Source organism: Aulonocara sp. 'chitande type north' Nkhata Bay, linkage group LG1 (genome assembly GCF_057382095.1).
Source record: "Aulonocara sp. 'chitande type north' Nkhata Bay isolate Kocher_YH1m ecotype deep benthic linkage group LG1, A_spYH_male_GT1.1, whole genome shotgun sequence".
NCBI lineage: Eukaryota > Metazoa > Chordata > Actinopteri > Cichliformes > Cichlidae > Aulonocara > Aulonocara sp. 'chitande type north' Nkhata Bay.
The window spans coordinates 42502967-42524055 of NC_141344.1; the positions used below are offsets into that span (position 1 = coordinate 42502967).

Sequence of the window (21089 nt, forward strand, 5' to 3'; positions counted from 1 at the left end):
GGTTGTAACTGCTGATCCCATTTCATATGTCAAACTTTGGCTTGCAGCGCAGTTGCTTATATCTGTATTTGGTAGAATAGCAAAGATGGTTGTAGAACTTCCAGTGGGAAAATGTTCTTTAAATCTTATTTTGGCACTAGGTTGAGTGACTTTAGATAACACCTAAACCTAAGTGGCCTAATAAGTGTCCAAAGGCATTTCTTAACATGGATTACAAACAGTTGCTGTACACATGGGTTACTTTGAGGAAATACTGAAACAAAGCAGTTAGATTGAACTGGCTAAGGGAGAGCTCTCAAGGTCCAAATGTTTCATTTTAGGAGTGTTGTGTGTGTACAGTAGGAGAGTAGATTTGAAATGAAACCATCAGCTTTTATTCAAGGATTAAATAAGAATATAGAAACAAAAAGATTTTGCAACAAATTGAGGAGATTGATTCAAACACCAAAATCAAGTGGACAGCACAGTGCAGAGCTATTAATCACACCACAACAGCGTCCATAGGGTTTCTTCAGCCAGTCAGAGTTAATCAGGTGACCATATCCCAGTTAACGATGCTTTTATTAATCTCTGGCTCTCTTCCACAGCATGTCTTTATCCCGTCCTCCTTTTCTCACCCTAGCTGGTCGTGGCAGATGGCCCCGCCCCTCCCTGAGCCTGGTTCTGCAGGAGGTTTCTTCCTGTTAAAAGGGAGTTTTTCCTTCCCACTGTCAAAGTGCTGCTCATAGGGGGTCATGTGATTGTTGGGTTTTTCTGTATTATTATTGCGTCTACCTTACACTATAAAGCGCCTTAAGGCGACTGTTGTTGTGATTTGGCGCTGTGTAAATAAAACTGAATTTTCACGAAAACAAAACAGACTGAGATTAACAAACCCGGCATTTAGGGAACTTCCTGACTTCAAGCATTTTCATACAATGCCAAGGATTTGTATCCGGTTACATTTAAAACAACATCAATACTTTTGTTTCATTATGTCCCTTAAAAGATGGAGAAACAATGCACTTTAAAGCTCTAACAATAACATGTTTGCATGTTATGATTGAGTATTGTAGGATTAGATTGCCTATACGTAATCTTTGCTTTTTCACTTTTCGTGAGCAAGTAGCACCAGTATTATGTACTAGAGTAAACTATCGTGCAGCGACTACAGAAAACCTGTGAAATCAACAAGGAAGATGTCATGATGGCTTCTTCCAACTATGTCCTTCTTCTACTGCATGTCACCTTCCATTGAAACTGGTTATGTGTCACCCTGTTCCACAGATGAGATGGAATAAAGTCTCAGGTCCGTAAGTATTTGGCCAGTGACACAGTTTTGTCATTTTGCCTGTGCACAGCATTACAGAAGGTTTGGAAACAAACATTCAGGATATGAATGACGCGCAGACAAAATAATGTTTATGCGTTTCTACACACAGTACTAAGAAAACAATTATCTGAAATAATCCTATATAGATACAAGTGTATATTCAAAATAATGTAGCAATAATAAAATGCTGGAATTGGAACTTTGAAGAGACGCTGCTGACTTATCCAAAAGAAATCATGAATGTGTATACTGAGGATGAACCCTGAAGTCTAGCACTAACATTCATGAGCCAGTGTGCATGTGTTAATAGTTTATTGCTGCTAAAGGAGAAAACTACTTACTTACACAGTGCTGGTGCTTAAGCTAAGCTCCCTTATGATTCTGGCTCAATCCAAATAACTATACATGTTATACTGTGACACTGGAATTGTGAACAACAGTTACATTTTAAAACATTTTAAAGTAAAACATTCAAACATTGCAACGCTGCCAGTAAAAAGCATATTTTTAAGAACCAAAATGAATTCCTGTTTCTAACCAGTCACATTTGTAGGATTCATCTCCAACAGTTTAACCTCGAATCAAACCTGATAAAACACTTAAGGATCACATGACGCATCATGCATTCATCAAGCCAATCATACAGTCACAGGGGATGACCTTATCTTTTAAAGGCTGTAAAGAAACATTATTTAAAAGGAGTTCTTTTCTCATGACTGCTTAATGGAAAATGTATCTAGTATTTGTCTAATGCTTTAATAAATATACACATTTAATCTTGATGTTAGCGCACACAGTGTCTGATATGCAGATTAGTGTGTATAGAAGCTGGAAGTGGGACACTTGTTATCTATGCATGAACACACAGTTAGCCCTGTTTGCAGGAACAGCCAGTTATCTGACTAAAATGTTCAAAGGCTAATTAAGACAAACTTTGAACTCTTGCTAGATGAACAGTTAAACTGTGTCCAACCAAGACCTGCAACACCAAGGTATTAATAACTCTAAATGGCAAAAATATATGTTTTAATATCAGAACATCACAAGACCTCATGTGTAGTCTGTTAACACCCTGATACATGAATCTAAGAATGCTGCAGCTGAAATGTAGTGCAGCAGCCATATCCATCTTTCCATTTCATATTTCACCAAGGCCACATGTGCCAGTGGGCACAGACCTGAGGTCAGAGTGGGGAAGTCAGACATCTGTTGATTTGCTCAGTTTCTTTTCACTGGAAAACAAAGCACACAAACACGATTTATAGAATAAGATCAGAAGAAAGTCCACAGAATGTAACATGCTCACATGCTGAAATATGTCACAATAGCCAAAGTACAAGACACTTCTATGGATTCACACTGACTGTTGGAAGTCAGGGAATACTCAAACCAGCACTTCCAGTTCCTGATTCCATCTCAGTTCAAAATGTTTGCTGTCTTCTCTTGACTACTACTACTACGCTACTTTTAAGATTAGCAAAAAATAAAGTTTCAATTCTAAGTATATAGTTAGGGCTGCATCAAGTGACCCTGAATCCTCCCTTAGTTATGCTGGAATAGACGTAGGCTGCCGGGGGATTCCCATCATGCACTGGGTGTTTCCTCTTCAGTCACCTTTCTCACTCACTATGTGTTAACAGACCTCTCTGCATTGAATCATATCTGTTATTAACCTCTGTCTCTCTTCCACAGCATGTCTTTATCCTGTCTTCCCTCTCTCACCCCAACCAATCACAGCAGATGGCCCCGCCCCTCCCTGAGCCTGGTTCTGTCAGAGGTTTCTTCCTGTTAAAAGGAAGTTTTTCCTTCCCACTGTCGCCAAAGTGCTGCTCATAGGGGGTCATATGATTGTTGGGTTTTTCTTCGTATGCATTATTGTAGGGTCTACTGTACAATATAAAGGAGGTGACTCTTGTTGTGATTTGGTGCTGTATAAATAAAATTGACTTGACTTTGCACATTTAGCTGTGATTCTACCTCTCAAACCTAGATCGTATGTAAATTGTGTACATTTAAAAATATTTATTGTGGCATGTTTTACTTAGGTTTAATAAACTTTGTCTCTTTTTTCAGGTTGTACACTGAGACATTCCCCTTCAACTAGTTACACCATAGTAAAGGTGTTTTTAAGGAACATTTTATATTGTTAGCAGGGAAACTGGCTTCATCTCAAGTGTTTGGATATCCCTATAACATGTGGAAATATTTAAGAGGCATTCTGATAGTATAGTTGTAAAACATAACTTTACTCTTACCGTAGCTCGTGTTTCAGACGAGTCAGTTTGTCTTGCAGACGTTCATTTTTCACTTGCGTGGGATTATCTGGGACGAACCAGGCTGCTATAAACTTGCACATCACTAAAACATGCTGGAGAAACACAAGAAAATATTCAGGTGGATATTTCAATGTTAAAAACAACCCAGTCTGAGCCACGTGTGATGAACAAACCTCAAAGAGGATGATAAAGGCAAAGCGCACAGCCAAGACCATCCAGAACTGAGACTTCAGCGAGTAGTCGTTTTCATTCCTGTAGTCTCTGTAGCTGCACATGTAACACAGTCCTGTTAATCACATCTGTGAATGACTCGTATATTTACACCAAGCAGAGTAATTCTGCTTATGTTAAAACATAATATATCTGTTATGTTTTAACCTTGAAGCACTTTGGTTTTAAATGTGCTATATAAATAAAGTTGGATTGTATTCTCACCTGCACTCTGTGATGCTGAAGTTATGCCTTTCCCAGGGATTTATGAATGCATCGAAGTTTGAACTATTCATATACGCTGTTGACAGAGTGTCATTAATGTAGCCCTCCATGCAGCTGCAACAAGAGCACGAAACACATGAGACGACACAGAAACCAGTCATCTCACATCTTCACACGTTTCTCTACCAGCTGAAATCTGACTGACTCTGTGTAATCGAGCTTTCCCTTAGCGCACGGGCCATAATGGTAACGATAGACAAGTCGAGGAATAAAGTCCGATGTGATTCCAATAACCAGACCATTAGCGATCACTGCCAGCACACCGATGGCCTCCAACAGCTTTGTCCACACACCTGCAGACATATTAAACACACATTATATAACATTTTCAACCCACAGTGAATGTTTTGTGCTGACTTATAATGGACATCAGTGAGTTTAATCCAGCTCTTGATATCTTATTGCTATAAAAAAAAAAACATGAATACTGAAACTTTGAATTATGGATCCGTTTCTGAGTATTTGGAAACTGAGGCCATTTTGCTGGTCAGTCTCTTAAAATGACAGAGTGGCTTTATTGGATTCTAACCAGACAAGCTTGTTACAGGCACAGCTGCACTTATAACAAGCAAAAACGAAAATCTGAAAATTGGGACTGTATATAAAACTGGCTGTAAGTCTCTAATGGTTAATGCAGTAGTTCTGTTGAATCCTTGAAACGTTAAAGTCTGCACTTCACTGTAGTGCTGTACTGTGTCATGGTATAAAACCACACAGCTCACCGATGTCATTAGTCTTCTTGGGTACCAGCCGTTGCTCCAGGCGGACCATTTTGATAGCATCCAGACGGATCTCAAAGATGTTGTTGACGAGGGCTAGAAGGGGTGCGAGGGGAAATGCTGCCACGAATATGGTGGTGAAACTAAACTGGATCACTGGACAACACAGAGATAAGAATTTCATAGATTTGAAGTCATTTCAGAAAGCATTCACATTTGTTTCATGATGAAAGATAAAAACCTGGTGTAAAAAAAATTATTTTCACCAGTTCAACAGTCAACTCAGGGCACTTTATGATTTAACCTCCTAGGACCTGCGTCCACATATGTGGACATCACTTTTTGGGTTATTTAGACCAAAATACTCAATTTTGCTCTACAAGGGCCTGATATCCACCTACGAGGACATTATGCTGCTACTGTTCTATCAAAATTTTAAACGAATGTCCTCTTATGTGGCTCTCATTTTTCATAAAAACAAAAATAAGGTTAAAAAAAAAATCTGGTAATTCTTTGTTTTTACATTCATCGGGCCCCAATATGCCCAAATATCAAAGAGAAATTAAAAATGCTGCTGTGGAAGAGTTCGGGTCTTAGGAGGTTACGGTAGAGATCTGAAAAACGTCCCTGGTGCCAGAACCCTGGCGATCAGATGATCCCCTCTGTTTAGGAAAGATATGAAGGACATGCTGGTGCCCAGTGATGTCTACTGGAGCAAAAGCTGCAGCTGATTCAGTTTGTCTCTAAACTGCATCTGCTCATGACTGTCCTCCAACATTTAACCTTTGCACAAACATGTCAGGCATTCTCACTCGGGTGCCATTTGTGTGAGAAACAACTGACCCTGTAATCAGTCAGTTGTTTTTTGAAGATGTGGTCAGGAGACTAAGAGCACCCACCCATTTCCAAAAATTCATTGAACAGGCTGAAGGCATCACTGCTGGCCAGGTGGTAGTTACGCAGCCATTCACGATGTTTGCAAATGTCACATGGTTCAATACATCCATTTTCCTCTCGACAAGCCTTCCTGTAACAGTGACCGCATTTCCTCTCCAGCTTCTTTGCAGCTTTTTCATTCACAAGTCTTTTGCACCAGCTGGAAACCATACACATGAAGAAGTACAACACATTGATTACACCATTTTCGATGAGGTCCTGTAGCTGCTGAGCCATTTCCTTAAAGGAGAGCTGTAATGAAAACAGCACACTTACGGTACTGTGAACTCAACGATGTTGTTGAGAGTCTGTTTGAGCAGCATGATCACAGCCATCTGGATAAAGAGGTCTGTCAGACAGCCGCTGGGATGACACTAGAACACACGACAGTGATGAGTGTTAGCACTCAAACATATATATGGATGTTTGATTATCTCCATACCTCTTCCAGTCGATGCCCAGCGAGACGCACATAGTTTCCTGGATGGCCATTTATCCTGTGACGAAACAACGTCACATAAGCAGTCAGCTGGGGGAACATCTGTTATAATGCTCTCAGTATCATATCAGAGTAATGACAGCATGGTAAGTGTACAGTAACGTACTCTACACTATGTTCTGTGTCACTCTGTGAGGAAGATCTTCCAATAAGAGTTCATCCGCTGACCATTTTCTAGCTGACCGTTTGCATTAGAGAATTTTATTTTACCTTCCGACTTTCCAAGATGTTCATTTTTTATATATTTAATATTTTTTTATATATATTTTACAAATGCATTTGAGGAGTCTGAACAATGACAGGTTGGATATTTCTATACATGACTAAAACATAAATAACAAAAAGTAAAAATCTAACTTGGTTTGCTGTCAAAACCCAAGATCATTAGTCAGCCAATCATTTAAGCTCTAGTTTGTCTGTCATCTTAATGTTTAAAATAAATAATAATAATAATAATAATAATAATAATAATACAGAGTACCTGCCCAGAAAAAAGGCCACATAAAAGAGAGAGGAGAAGAGGGTGAAGAACTGGAAGGTGAACATCTTGACTGTGAAGCTCCTCTCGGTAGCAGCAAGTGAGTTCAGCTTCTCTGAATACAAACACATGCACAGACAAACAAAATGTCTTATATTTCGTTTTCTCAGGAAAACATGTCAAAATTAGTTTATTACACATGAATGAGCTAAAATATAATGGCCTGCTTATCATTGCCACAGGCTGTGCTGTGGTTGCTGGCACCAAGACAACAGGTGCTTTAAAGCTTTCAGTTTATGCTTCGGAGCTTCAGCTGATCACAACAAAACCTCCGCCTACACCATCAGCCAGCCCAATGATCAGTCCCCACTTAGATCAGCACCACTCTTTAAGAGCACCCAAAGCTTTCCCTTTCCTGTCAGTAAACATCAGCTTTACTGACACGTTTTGCTTCTCCAGCTCATGTGCCAGAAGGCCGTCAGGAGCAGAATCACATGATCTGTGTTTCCCCCTTTTTCTGATTGGTCAAAATAGTCTGGCTCAACTGTGAATATATTAGTATCGTTATTGTTTGCAGTGAAATAAATTGCTTCTCACCAATATCACACAACTTCAGGGAGACCCATCTGTTGACCTGCAGGTGGAGTTAAAGACACAGAAGTTAATTATACGCATCATGTTGGTTGGATCCATACAGCAGCACTTTTCAGGAGATTCAAGTCAAACTGTCCTCTGTGTCTTTCAGCTTGAAGACTACATGTAAAGGTTTTTTGTCTAAAGAGCATTATCAGTTGAGTTCTATAAAAGGCAAAAACCCCATACCTGTTTTAAATTAGTCTGCTTTTGCTTTAATCCCCCTGAGGGCATGCTGCTCTGACTCTTTGGATCTCCTCGACTGAATATGGATAGAGCAGTGCTTTTAAAGGCTGGCACTGGCATGCTGGACGAGGATTATGTTGGTTTGGTCGAAAAGAAAGTAATATGTAGGTATGATTATACAGTGACAAACAGATGACTAGTGATGACCCTTGAACTGAATCAGCTTGACCCAGAGGGTGAGGGTTTTGGTCCAGACAACGAAAGCATTGATGGACAAATTACATCAGGTGTTTTGATCACATCTTGTATATTGACCTGTCAGATCAGTTTCAGGGGCAGGTTGAATGCTCCGATAGCTGTGAGACGCTCTGGCACAACAAAATTATTTTACTCACTTTTACTGGCTGCCAGGACTGCAGGAAAACAAAAGAAGTCAAGGATGAAGTGTCAAGACAGCAGAGACCATCAGACCTCATTGGCCCAGTCCAAACGCCCACGTAATAGTCGGGAGATTTCAAAATCCAACTGAAATGCGACTTCATGGGTAATGGTAAGGGTAAAAATCAGGAGGGAAAGAACGCGACTTAAAGACGCAACTTTCTTTCCAAACCTACACAGACAATAAGGAGAGCAAATCTCCTGTATGTCTGTTGCCAGACAATGTGGAGCAGTTTTGATAGCAAGTTTGGCCAAACAAGTTTCAAATACACTATCCTTTGGTTTTCTGTGCATGCTTTTGAGAACGACAGCCTCTCTGTTTTAGAGGTTCACCATCAGTTGGTCCCCAGACTCATTACAGGGCAAAAGATGCAGAGGCTGAGGCCGACTGTTCACTTGTGCTCTAAGTCAACACTCAAAGCACTTTATATTTTGAAAATGTACGTACAAATATATACAATGCATTTCCTATGATTTTAAGTGCTTTCTAAATATCACACTCTGACAGTGTCAGTGTCTGGCCAAAGGCCATTTGGAAATGAGGCAGCCCACAGCAGCCTGAGCCACAGCAGCCCAGACTAGAGTGCTGCTATAGTAGACAGCAAACACAAAGGGAGACCACTGTGTGCTCCCCAGCTTCAGCTGGCTGCAGCCCACGGCAAGATTTACAGAAGAAACTTGTTCAAACAGCATGTTTTTGGCTCTGTTTAAGCAGGGTGTGCAGGTTGGCTTTTAAACTTAACATGCTGGGAGATTGGTCATTGTTGCACACTGCAACAATGACCAATCAAAGGGGTCCCCTGGATAGTATTTTAAGCTGGTTAAACGGAACATGCTCTTCCTGTTCATTCTGCCAACACTGAGTGATGAAGATCCAGGTATACATACGCGGGTCATGATCTGAATGGTGATGTAGTGCAGCACAGCTCCAAGAAAAACAGATACAAGGTTGGCGTTGTCTTTCAAAAACTCCCATTTACTCTCAGACATCAAGGGCGCAGCGACAACTCGAAATACCACCAGAGCATGAGCGAGGCCGATAATCAGCATCAACTGCAAAACAATCACAATCACTTTATTTTCCATAAATCAGGTTCATGTTCTTCAAGATCAATCCAGATTCTGCACCTGAGAGTTATATAGCATTACAGTTCTTGTTTCAGGACTTTAAAGTGGTTGTGAGCTGGTTTTAGTCAGCGATGTGTCCTAGAGTTTCTGAGAAAAATCACACCAAGGAATGCTGCACACAGGCCCCATCCCAAACTCCATCCACAGCACGTGTTCAGTTTTACATATTTAGAGGTTTAGATGTGTGATGCATGGTCCAGGTCTCTTACCATGAGTGTGACCAGGATGAGGACCAGGGTACTCCGTAGATAGGAGTGTCTGAACTGTTTAGCTTTGCAGTTTGGATCATTCACTAGTTCCATGATCAGTTCCTCCTGATGAGATGCGCACACACAGATATTCACACATTAAACATATATAAAGTAGAAATTTGTGTTAATATAAGGGTTTTAACAAGAGCAGTAAAGGTTGAAGATGACAGAAATAACTTTATGTGACAAATTAAATGTCTTATCACTGCAGACGGGTGATGATTATCAGCTGATCAGAGTTCTTTATGCACACATGAAAGTCTTGAACTCTTCATGTGTGCATTTTGAGATCAGTGAATGAATGTTCGTGGTTAAGCCAAGTCAGTCATTATATGAGAGCAGACCCCAAACGACAGCATGTAACATTTTATTGTACGCAGACACAGCTAAAGGTCTTACCTCCTCTTCACACCAGTCATAGACCTTCCATTTAGAAACATGTTTAGCTCTGTGTCTCTTCCACAGCTCCAAGAACAGAGTGGCTAAAATGACACATTTTAATTCACCCAGAAGTACAAAAGAATCAGACATCAGATCCAATTTAATTACACATCACAGATGCTCAAACACTCACCCCAGATTGCCATGAACATTGCAAAAGCCACAGTGCCCTCATTGTCAAACAAATGTGTGACCTGTGCAGACACAACACGTGTGTGATGAAGAGCAAAATAATAACAATCACATCAAGAGCAGGACTGTTAGCTCTTCACTTAGCTCTGTATCATTGGGGGGGGAGGGGGGGGCTTTAAAGGGTTTTTGCAGCCAAGAAGAAGAAATGCTGTTGGGAGGGGACTTTACAGCTGGTAGGTGTATTTTTGAATGTTAAATGATTTGAACTGTTTATGCATACACCTGAGACAACACATGAGAACAAGATTAACAGAAGAATTAAGGTCACCTTAGCATAGGTGCAGCTGTCTGACAGTTGCCATGTCCCACACCTCTTTTCACAGCGAGGACACATCGTGATGTTGGACTCGCACACTTCCTTACTGGGGACCAAAAGTATTATACATGATACAATATTAGGCCTTATAATACTGGTATGGCTCAGCCATGTATTTTAAATTTTTATCTTTAAGATTGTCTGAGATTCATCGTTTTGTATAGAAACAATATAGCACATGATGTTATTACATAAGAGGGTTGGTGTTGAAAAAGGCGAGGCCATAGAGAAACACTATAACACCCAGAATAGCAGCTGGTACCAGCAGTTTAGTGTACCAGGCAAGCCAGAGGTAGTACAGAGCCACCTTCTCCCCGAAGTACGACCTGCAAGGAGAAAGCAAACAAACACATGTTGGTACACTATAACCCTGCACTTTACCATTTACCCTTTAAAATAATGAACCAGGTCAAAGGTTCCCTTTCTGAAAACATGACAGTTTTCCTTCTCTGAAGAAATCCAGCGTAAAATCTATCATTGCTTTATGAAGCCAAGAGAAGTTGTCACGTTCTGCTAAAAGGTCCAGCAGATGTGCAACAGTAACAAGTGTCGGGTTGAAAAAAGGAGACAAAGCAGTAAACTTGGTAAATAGCAAAGAAACAAATCTCCATGCTCAAAAGGGGTTTTTTATTTTAAACTAATGTTTCTATTACTAATTAAACTAAAAGAGACGACCAAGCCGCCATTACCTTTAAAAGAGGGAGAACAAGAAAACCAGGCATGGTCACTACACTGCAAAGCAGGAGCAACCAGCCACCAAGCACACGGCTCACTAACTACAAAACCAACCGGCCTGTCTCACACTAGAGTGCACATTCAGTGCAACTGGATAGTGTAGTGTAGTGCACTCCTTTGGAGTGAGAGTTGCGAGTTCCAGTCCCACCCTGTATCCAGTGAGGGTCCTGGCTGGTCCCCCCGTGCTAAAACTGAGCCCTGGAATGGCGCACCACGTTTGCAGCCTGCCCGCAGCTCGGACACAAGCATCTCACTACATGTTCACTACATGTTGTACTGTGTATGTGACAAATACAATTTGAATTGAACTTTCTTAATTGCTGGTTAGAGTAGGCTGTCCCTTATCAATAGTACATTTGTACAATGGCTGAAACTAGCATCACTGAATGAACAACGGGCTGTTAAGTCTCTTCATCATTAATGTGCAGATTGTCACTGATCAAAGACGACTGCACATTAATGATGGACGTGACTTGGCCGAGTGACGAGATGTTTCTCCCACTGAAATGCGACGTCCAGATGAACAGAATCAACTTTTGGGATCATGACGCTGTTAGACAGAGAGAGAAACCATCAAAAACAGTTACAGGGATAGACCGACTTGATGTCATTGACCGGCTGTCTGCTAAACAGAGCTGTCCATCGAGCCCATTTTTTCCTCAGCTCTTTCTGCTGCTTTCTCTGAAAGGCACAGGGAGGGGAGGGGGGACAAGGAAGCATCAGGATTTCTGTAATATGTAATACAAAGAAGATTTTATGGCCAATTCAAAGCACAGATTGAAAGCTAATGTCTTTTCTCACAGTTTCAAATACTAAATTGTTCTCAGACTTTCTGTACATATGTAAATATTTAATAAGGATCTTTCATCTGTTTTGTATTTTTATGAACTGATGGAGTTTCGTGCTCACAGAATCAAGTATGTTTGGCATTTATCAAGACCAAACACACTTTGAAGAGCCATAAACACGAAGACAATACTTGTATTTCTATTACACAATTAGTCATTTAATAAAATCTACAGTGCTATTAATGCTCAAATTCTTAGCCAGTATTCAGTGCTTGTTTCGTACTTTGTTTCTTTACTGTGCTTCAGAACTGAATCTGATTTCCTAGTGAGGCTGTAGTTTGAGTTGCTTTGCACGTTGACCGAGAACATGGCGAGTAAAGAGCAGCAGGTTAGTCTTACTCACTTCATGAAGACAGAACATCGTTTCAAACACATCCTTCATTAACAGCTCTTCCAGGTTTTCTGACACAACAAAACATGTTTACATGAAAAAAAGTTGCACATTAACATACATACAGTACTTCCACGTTAGCTAAAGATTTACAGATTCTCTCACCTCCTGTGTTGATGTACGTGTGATGAAGGATGAAATGAACAATTCGGATCCTGGAGAAAAGATAAAAGGCTCAAATGAACACAGTGTGGATGCGTGGCGTTTTTAGGATTTATTTTTGGGCCTTTTTGTCTTTATTTGACAGTTGTGTAGTGAAGAACAGCCAGGACAGAGGGGAAGAAGTAGCAGGGGAAACACACGGGCTGCAGGCCAGACTCACACTCAGGCATTGCTGCATTTCGATGTGAAACCTGACCCTCAGATTAGCACAAATGAAAGAAGACCTTCCACGAGGAGTTTTATTAAACGGTTTCATTCTTGCATTGTGTAACAGTCCACAAAGAGCTCTCACACTAGTGTGCATTCAGAAAGTATTTGCATGCCACTTGTTTCACATTTTGCCATCGCAGCCTTATTCCACCTCACAATCCTACACACAACACCCCATAATGATCAAATGCAAACGCCTGCTAGGTGGCTGGGTTAATCCAGAGTTCTTTTGGGTTTGAGAAGGATTATGTTATTTATTGGTTCTCACCCCAACCGGTCGCAGCAGATGGCCCCGCCCCTCCCTGAGCCTGGTTCTGCCGGAGGTTTCTTCCTGTTAAAAGGGAGTTTTTCCTTCCCACTGTCGCCAAAGTGCTGCTCATAGGGGGTCATATGATTGTTGGGCTTTTCTCTGTATCTATGAAGCGCCTTGAGGCGACTTTTGTTGTGATTTGGTGCTATATAAATAAAATTGAATTGAATTGGTTAACAGTGTTTTGTATTTCTCTGCGTTTGAGTTTTCTTATTATCCTGACCCCTGGTATCGCTTTCTTATTTTATCATTTGTGTATTTCATCTTAGTTAGTTATTGATGGTTTAACAGTACATCTTTGTCTTTCCTTGCGGTGTTCTTAGTCTCATCTTTGTGTCGGTCTTCTCTCCATGGTTGTCTGTCTGCCTCCAGTTCATGGACCCTGAACAATGTTCAGTCAGGTACAGTAAGGTAAATCTGATTGAACATTGTGTTATTGTATGTTTATCTCACAATATTAGGAACCATGAGGCAACTGTTGTTGTGATTTGGTAATAATAATAATAATGATAATAATAACTTTATTTATAAAGCGCTTTCAAACAAAGTGCTGTACAACTGTTTAAAACTGTATAATTGATTTAATTAAAAACTGAACATCTTTGGAGAGATCTGAAAATGGCTCTGCATCGTTGCTCCCCATCCAACCTGATGGGACTCTGATGGAAAAGGGCTCGGCGGGGGGTGAGAGAGAGAGAGCGAGCAAGAGAGCGAGCGAGCGAGCGCAAGAGAGAGAGAAGGCGGCACCAACATCTCCTCCTGCAGGAAGAGTTTGTCACCTGGTTGCCTGGGTGACGGCTCCTTTCTCATCTCCACAACAGTTGCAAGAGTCAGAAACTTTCAGCAGGTACTGGTAGACTTCAAACATCTCACTGGGAGCACGTATGCCAAAAAAGTCTTTGTTGTCATGGGTAATCCTCTGAAACACACACATATACACATGCATGCGCACACATTATCATCACTTATTCATTCAGCTGTTCGTGCTTTGTTACATCAGAGATTTTTGGAGAAACTCACAGTGATGTGTATGTTTTTCTTTTTCAGCTGTGCTATGAAGGCTTCCTGTCTCAAAGTCTTTTGCTCATTGTCCACTTTATCGGCGACCAGCACATAGTCAAATGTTCTGTGGGTGGGCTGTTCAAAGACAAAAATATATACATGTAAGGATGTGTCGAGGGGAGTCTTGTGGGAGTCTATGAAAGCCTATATTAGGGGCCAAGTTATTTCTTATGTGGCACACAGAGACAAGGAGCGCTCTAAACAACTTAAAGAACTGGCTGACAAGATTGCGGATATGGATAGGCGTTACGCTCTTTCACCTACGCCAGATCTTTTTAAGGAGAAATTACTGTTGCAAACTGAATTTGACACGCTTATGACATGGAGAGCCGAAAGAAATATTTTTAAATCCAGGCAGGTATATTATGAGCATGGAGATAAAGCGGGGAGGCTCCTTGCACTTCAGCTCAAACAGCGGTCAGCTGAGCGCGTGATTTCGGGAATTGAAATAGGTGCTGATTCGATATCTCACGACCCCCGAGTCATTAATGACCAGTTCAAATATTTTTACTCTACCCTATATAAATCAGAGGTGGGCAGTAATTCATCCGAGATCTACTCGTTTCTTGACTCGCTGGATCTTCCCAAGCTCTCTCCGGACGCTCAGTCGCCTTTGGAACAGCCGTTGTCGATTGAAGAGATAACGAACGCTATTAAATTATCTCAGACTGGAAGGTCGCCAGGTCCGGACGGTTTCCCCATGGAGTTTTACAAGGAATTCTCTTCGAAGCTCACACCTATTTTAGAATCAGTTTATGCTGAATCTTTTGCTACTGGCAATCTGCCACAGACGCTTACCCAGGCCACGATCTCAGTCTTACTAAAGAAAGATAAAGATCCTGTACAGTGTAGCTCATACAGGCCAATAAGTCTTTTGTGCTGTGACTATAAGATTTTAACCAAAACTCTTGCACTACGGTTGGACCCTATTATTTCCACCATTATTAATGAGGACCAAACGGGCTTCATTCCCGGACGGCAGTCATTTTTTAATGTGAGACGACTGTTTAATGTGGTATTCTCCCCCCATTCGACAATACAACCGGAAGTTATTCTGAGCCTTGACGCTGAAAAGGCGTTTGATAGAATCGAATGGTCCTACCTTTTCACAGTTCTGGAGAAATTCGGCATGGGACCTACTTTTTGTAGATGGATTAAAGTCCTATATTCAACACCTATGGCTGCAGTCAGGACAAATGGTCTGATTTCGGAATATTTTTCGCTCTACAGGGGGACGAGGCAGGGCTGTTGCCTGTCACCCTTCCTGTTTGACATTGCGATCGAACCGCTGGCAATTGCTATCAGATCTGATGAGAGGATTAAAGGTATATCCAGGGGTGAGGTAACTCATAAAACTCTGCTTTATGCTGATGATCTCCTTTTGCAGATATCAGACCCAATTGGGAGTATGCCCCACCTTTTCCGCTGGCTGCGGGAGTTCAGCAACATATCGGGGTATAAGGTTAATTTATCAAAATCTTTACTGTTTCCATTGAACAATCTGGCAAAACAGACCACTTATGACGATTTGCCTTTTAAAATTGAAAATGACAAATTCACATATTTGGGACTGGAAATAGCTGGCTCGATTAAGACTATTTTCCAGTATAACTACAGGTCTATTCTGGACAGTACTAAATCTGATCTGGGTAGGTGGTCAAAACTTCCACTTTCGCTGGCAGGACGGATAAATGTGGTGAAGATGACTGTAATGCCCAGGTTTCTTTATCTATTCCAAATGATCCCCATCTTTCTCCCCAAATCCTATTTTGCCCAGCTGGATCGCTTTGTCTCTTTGTTCATATGGAACAAAAAACCTGCACGCATAAGGAGAGCAAGCCTGGAGAGAGCTAAAGCTGATGGTGGTTTGGGCTTACCTAATTTCTTATTCTATTATTGGGCTGCTAACATTGTCAAGCTGACATATTGGATAACCATGTTTGCGGATGGGGAGGGTCCAGTCTGGGCAGATATGGAACTGAGAGCTACACTCCCAATCTCTCCGATTTCGATCTTAACTGCCCCTCTCCCACTGAATGTCAAAGCATCTGGGCTGAACTCCAATTTGGTGGTTCAAAATTCAATTAAGATCTGGGGTCAATTCAGGAAACATTTTAACTTGACAAATACTTGTAGCTTTTCTCCGATAATGTTCAACCATCTTTTTACACCATCTCAAATAGATCATTCATTTGCAGTCTGGCACAGAAACGGTCTGGTTTTCTTTCAAGATCTCTTCACTGAGGATGGCTTTGTCTCATTTAAATATTTGTGTGAAGACCATAACTTACCAAAGTCTCACTACTTCAGATACCTTCAGGCTCGGAGTTTTGCCTCTAAATTTCTCCCAGGGTACCCGTCTCTGCCCTCTAAGGACCTACTGTATCTAGTTCTTAATGTGAGTCAGCCCACTAAAAGAGCAATATCGAAGATTTATGCATTGATTCTTGAAAGCTGCCCTCATACATGGGACAAACCTAAGGCGGCGTGGGAAGGGGAGGTTGGAGAACTCATATCAGAAGACATCTGGAAGAAAGCCATACAGCGTATACATACGTCTTCTCTCTGTATTAGACATGGCCTGATTCAATTTAAGGTCGTCCACAGGCTCCACTATTCTAATGACAGACTGTCTAAACTGTACCCTGATGTTGCACCGAATTGTCCTAGATGTGATTACTCTCCTGTTTCTTTGGGGCACATGTTTTGGTCATGTCCCTCCCTGTATGGTTTCTGGACATCAATTTTTCAATCACTGTCAGCTATATCGGGTGAAACACTGCGGCCTGACTCTTTGATAGCTATCTTCGGTGTACCTCGGGAAGAGCTGAGACTCTCTCCCCTCCACAAAAACGCAATAGCCTTTGCCTCGTTGCATGCCCGCCGTCTGATACTGCTGAGCTGGAAGGCGTCGAACCCTCCTTCCTACGTCCATTGGATTAGAGAGGTGATGTTGGGATTAGCTCTGGAAAAAATTAGGTATACCGTGCACGGCTTGGAGAGTAAATATGACAAAACCTGGTCACGGTTCATAACTCATGTCAAGAGTCTGTCTTTTGCCTGATTTATTGTTCTTTACTTGTTGGTAATTTATGCTCTTGCTCTCTTCTCGGACTGCTGTCCATAGTCTCCTCAATGCCCGTACTTTGACTGTTGGGATTTCTTTATTCCCTTTTTCTTCTTTGTTTCTTCTCTCATGTGCCGGGGTCCGGCTGTTGGTGCTATAATGACTGTCACAGATTGGTTTGAGTGTTTCTCCCCTTTTTTTTTTTTTTTTTTTTGTGTTGTGTGTATTGTGCTTCCTGGTTGTGGGGATGCCACCTGGATGGGGGTGGGGGGTAGGGTTCGCAACTTTTGTAAGAAATTCTGGACTGTTTTGTTGGAAAACTATAAATAAAGTTGTAAAAAAAAAAAAAAAAAAAATTATATATATATATATATATATATATATATATATATATATATATATATATATATATATATATATATACATACACACACACACACAAATATATATGTATATATACACACACAAACAGAGAGGGAGAGAAATGGGAACATTGCACCGAGATAGAGCATGCAAACGAGACGAGAGACACAAACCGTTTCAGAGTTTTATCCTGAACATAAGCAGGAGATAAACCTGAATGTTTCCACGTCTGATGTCACACAGCTTTGTATATTTTATGTCTGCATGTTACAGACGACATTTGTCTGCTGTTATCTTGTTAATGTAGGGAAGTTTTAGAGAGCGACAGCAGATTCTTACCAGCGAACGAAGTAAAGGCTCAGCGTCATCCTTCTTGCTGCCCCACAGCTCCATATTTTCCTTGCACACAAACACACATACACAGTCAGTACTGAAATATACTCCACCACATGACATCATACTACACACATTTCCAATATATTGGAGACAAATTAAAGCAAAAGGCCTCTTTCAAACTTTTGAAACTAGAATTCATACATTTTGAAGTGAGAGTCAAACTCATAAAGTACAACACAGTTTGTCACTCGGTGCTCTTCTGGTAGCTCTTACAACAGTGCTGCTATGAAGCAGTCACTGGCTCGGTACCTGGAACAACTTTGTAATGTGTTATGTATCTTCACACTATGAAACAGGGAGGCCATAACCACATATGTAATGAGTTGTAACACACTTACTCATGACTAAATACTGGAAAAGCAATGCTTACAAGCACAGCTGCCAGTTATCCTGCCTGGAGGATTTTCTTTCTTTAGCTAAAACACTGTGATTCTGACATATGAATGTTTTTCATTTCCACAATTTTGGAAATATACGTCATTGTTCATCTGTAAAACATGCAACTCTGCACCTGTCCATGTCTGAGACGGATCATCTGCTGCCAACTGCACCTTCTTCATGTTAACACACACAAACCATTTTAATCACAATTGGATTCAACATTCAACACCAACCTGTTTCTGCTCAGCTTCTACAGTTTGTAGCTGGCATTACCAAATATACACCTAAAGGTACGATGTGCTTCACAAAGTCTTTAAGAGCTCCAAATGAAGTTCCACATTTAATGTTGAAATGGTTTATTATTAACGCCCTTTCCTTTTCTAATATCTTTCATGTACTTAGTTAAAAAACAAAGAGTACTAAGACCAGTGTGTATTTATTGTAGAGGGAGAGCATTCACAGCAGGTTGGTCTGGACCGATAGCCTGCTTGTCATTGACCTGACAATTACAACCAGTTTCATTTTCCTTAATCAAGTCAGAGTGCAGAGTCCAGCTGACATCATTACTGATGTAAATTTAGTTTCACTAAATCATCCAACACACGTTTATTATAGTCACCGTTTGCTATGAGTGGAAGCAGGATGTCAGTGACACATTTCTAATAAACATCCGTACATTTGTAAAGTTTAGAAACATGAGCAGAGTGTCAGACTCTGTCCTCTCCGGCCTGTGGCTGCATGCAGGCCCAGACCTGCCCGGAGCTCCTTTGTTTCTGCTGCTTGTGAAGCTCGTATCAGTGTTAAGTGGCTCACAGCATTCACACAGTTACTATCTGTCAGTGGCAACCTTTAGCATGGGTGTGACCCAGTGCCCATCCTAACCTGAAACTGATTTACCAGCTATTGGGTTACTTTCTTTAGGTGCAACCCTTGAACATCCTGCTTCTCAAATACAAACACCGTGTTTTTATTCGGTACTACATGTCAAGTCAGTACAGACTCGCCTGGCATTCTTCACACTAAACTGAGAATCAAGCCTCACGACAACAGGACAGGATTTCAGACTGTTGGAATAATCTGAGAGTAGCTAAAAACGTTTCTACAAATCAATAATAAAGCAGTATTTTCTTCGTGGACATGATTTCATTCAGCTGCATTTCTATCCAGGTCAGTTTCCAGTAAAAAGCCAGAGACGCCCCATCTCTGTCAGAGGATGAAAACACAGGCGCTCCATTTACCTCGACCTTCTTGAAGAACATGCTGAAAGGTGCTTCAGAGCAGATGTGGGTTCCGTCTCTCGACACTTCTCCACCCAGCAGCTCAGCAGTGTCTCTCCATCACTGCCGCAGGAACTTTGATGGAAACTCTTTCTAAACCAGCTCGTAGCGCTTCACTTCCGCATATTTTAGCTCCGTGTTTGTCCGTGTGGCGGTACAGGTGTGCCTTTTTACCTGTAGCACTGACGTCACATTTCAAAACAAGACTGTTGCGTTCAGGTTCCCCGGGAAGTGTAGTTCACTTGAGCATTCAAATCCTGAGAAAAACAGTACCTGTCCTCTGATCTGTGTTTGGCACGTTTTTAATTCCGTCTCAGTCAGTGTACGCCACACTGCACTCGCTTAAACTGTAAACGGGCTTCTGCTCTTGTTAATGCTTTAACTTTGGTTTTAAATGTCATATTTATCGGTTTTTCCGAAAAATAATGATATATGACACAGTGCTATACATCTATATATGTGCGTGTTAACTTATCAAATTTATACTCACTGTAATTCATTCTGTTGTGATCTAAACTGGCCACACAAATTCACCAAAGTCCCAAACTAACATAATGACTGGTCTGTAGGTCACCTCCTCAACCATGTAAGCAACAGCAGCTGCAACAGAAGGGCTCAGCTGGAGAGCGACATTGAGAATATTCTTCAGAGAAACCCTCAATCTTTTATTTTGTTTCCTCACTTTGAAATTCACAGCACAGCTTATTTATATCTGATCATTTAAAATAACAAAAAGACTTCCTCTTGTGTCCTTTGTGAAGGTGTCTGCTTCTCGACTACATGCAGCCCAAACTGCATGGGTGTAGTTTCACAGAATCAAAATAAAATGCAATGACTGATTCATGGTTTCAGTTGGGGAATCTGTAGCTGTGACTCCAGCCTGTCTGATGAAGCCTCAGCAAAGTGAAACTTGGAGCTGGTCTGTTTACATGCCATGTTCCTGTCCATGAGTTTTCTTCAGCAAGCCAAGCTACTTCTTGGAAAGACAACCTGAACACACCTTAAACATCGTCGGAGTTACTACAAAGCAGCCTTCCTTGTTTTAAAAAACAGAATCACATTTAAACTTTGCCATGAGTCTGTAACCATGACACAAACAGCAGGAACACTGTTCCTGCACAGCAGCACACAGTGAAAGGCCTCTGTCCTTTTCATGTTTAACAACACATTTCTAATTTGCAGAAGATAACAAAACTGCCGTCATCCCTAAAGTTGCCATGCAAAACTCCAGTTATAAAGCCTGCAGGTGAAGTACAGAACCATTACAGCATCACTGATACAGTCTGTATGCAAACACAGGCTGTTAAACGCTGAGATATGTAGGAAAAACTGTAACAGGGAGTGTGCACAGACACACTTTGTAATCATGGTATCCAGCTGTGCAGGATGTAGTTAAACTTAAAGGTGTGTTATGTAAGGTGTGTTAGCTAGTCTCAAAATGAAGGCTGAGTTTAATGTCACAGCTTCTTATTCACACTGAAATGTGAGCTCTATTTTTGATGCAGAACTTTCACACTTTTACACACACACAACATGTGGGAAATAGCGCACTGTTACACTGATTCAATACAAAAAGCACCTGTTTGT

General features: G+C 41.1%; 1 protein-coding gene across 1 annotated transcript; it reads right to left on the reverse strand.

Moving 5' to 3' along the window:
• Positions 1 to 339: 339 nt before the first annotated feature.
• LOC147339631 (anoctamin-9-like) lies at positions 340 to 19782 on the reverse strand. Its single transcript, XM_086297041.1, has 24 exons — positions 19464 to 19782; positions 17788 to 17847; positions 13977 to 14093; positions 13736 to 13875; positions 12380 to 12429; positions 12227 to 12285; positions 11637 to 11716; positions 10492 to 10626; positions 10253 to 10346; positions 9926 to 9986; positions 9751 to 9833; positions 9310 to 9414; positions 8861 to 9025; positions 7313 to 7349; positions 6719 to 6830; positions 6181 to 6235; positions 6015 to 6112; positions 5702 to 5898; positions 4806 to 4958; positions 4229 to 4376; positions 4024 to 4137; positions 3762 to 3855; positions 3568 to 3680; positions 340 to 2544 (listed from the first exon to the last, which is right to left on the reverse strand). The coding sequence occupies exons 1-24, from the start codon at positions 19482 to 19484 to the stop codon at positions 2511 to 2513; spliced, it is 2325 nt and encodes a 774-aa protein (XP_086153167.1). The 5' UTR covers positions 19485 to 19782; the 3' UTR covers positions 340 to 2510.
• Between the last annotated feature and the right edge of the window lie 1307 nt (positions 19783 to 21089).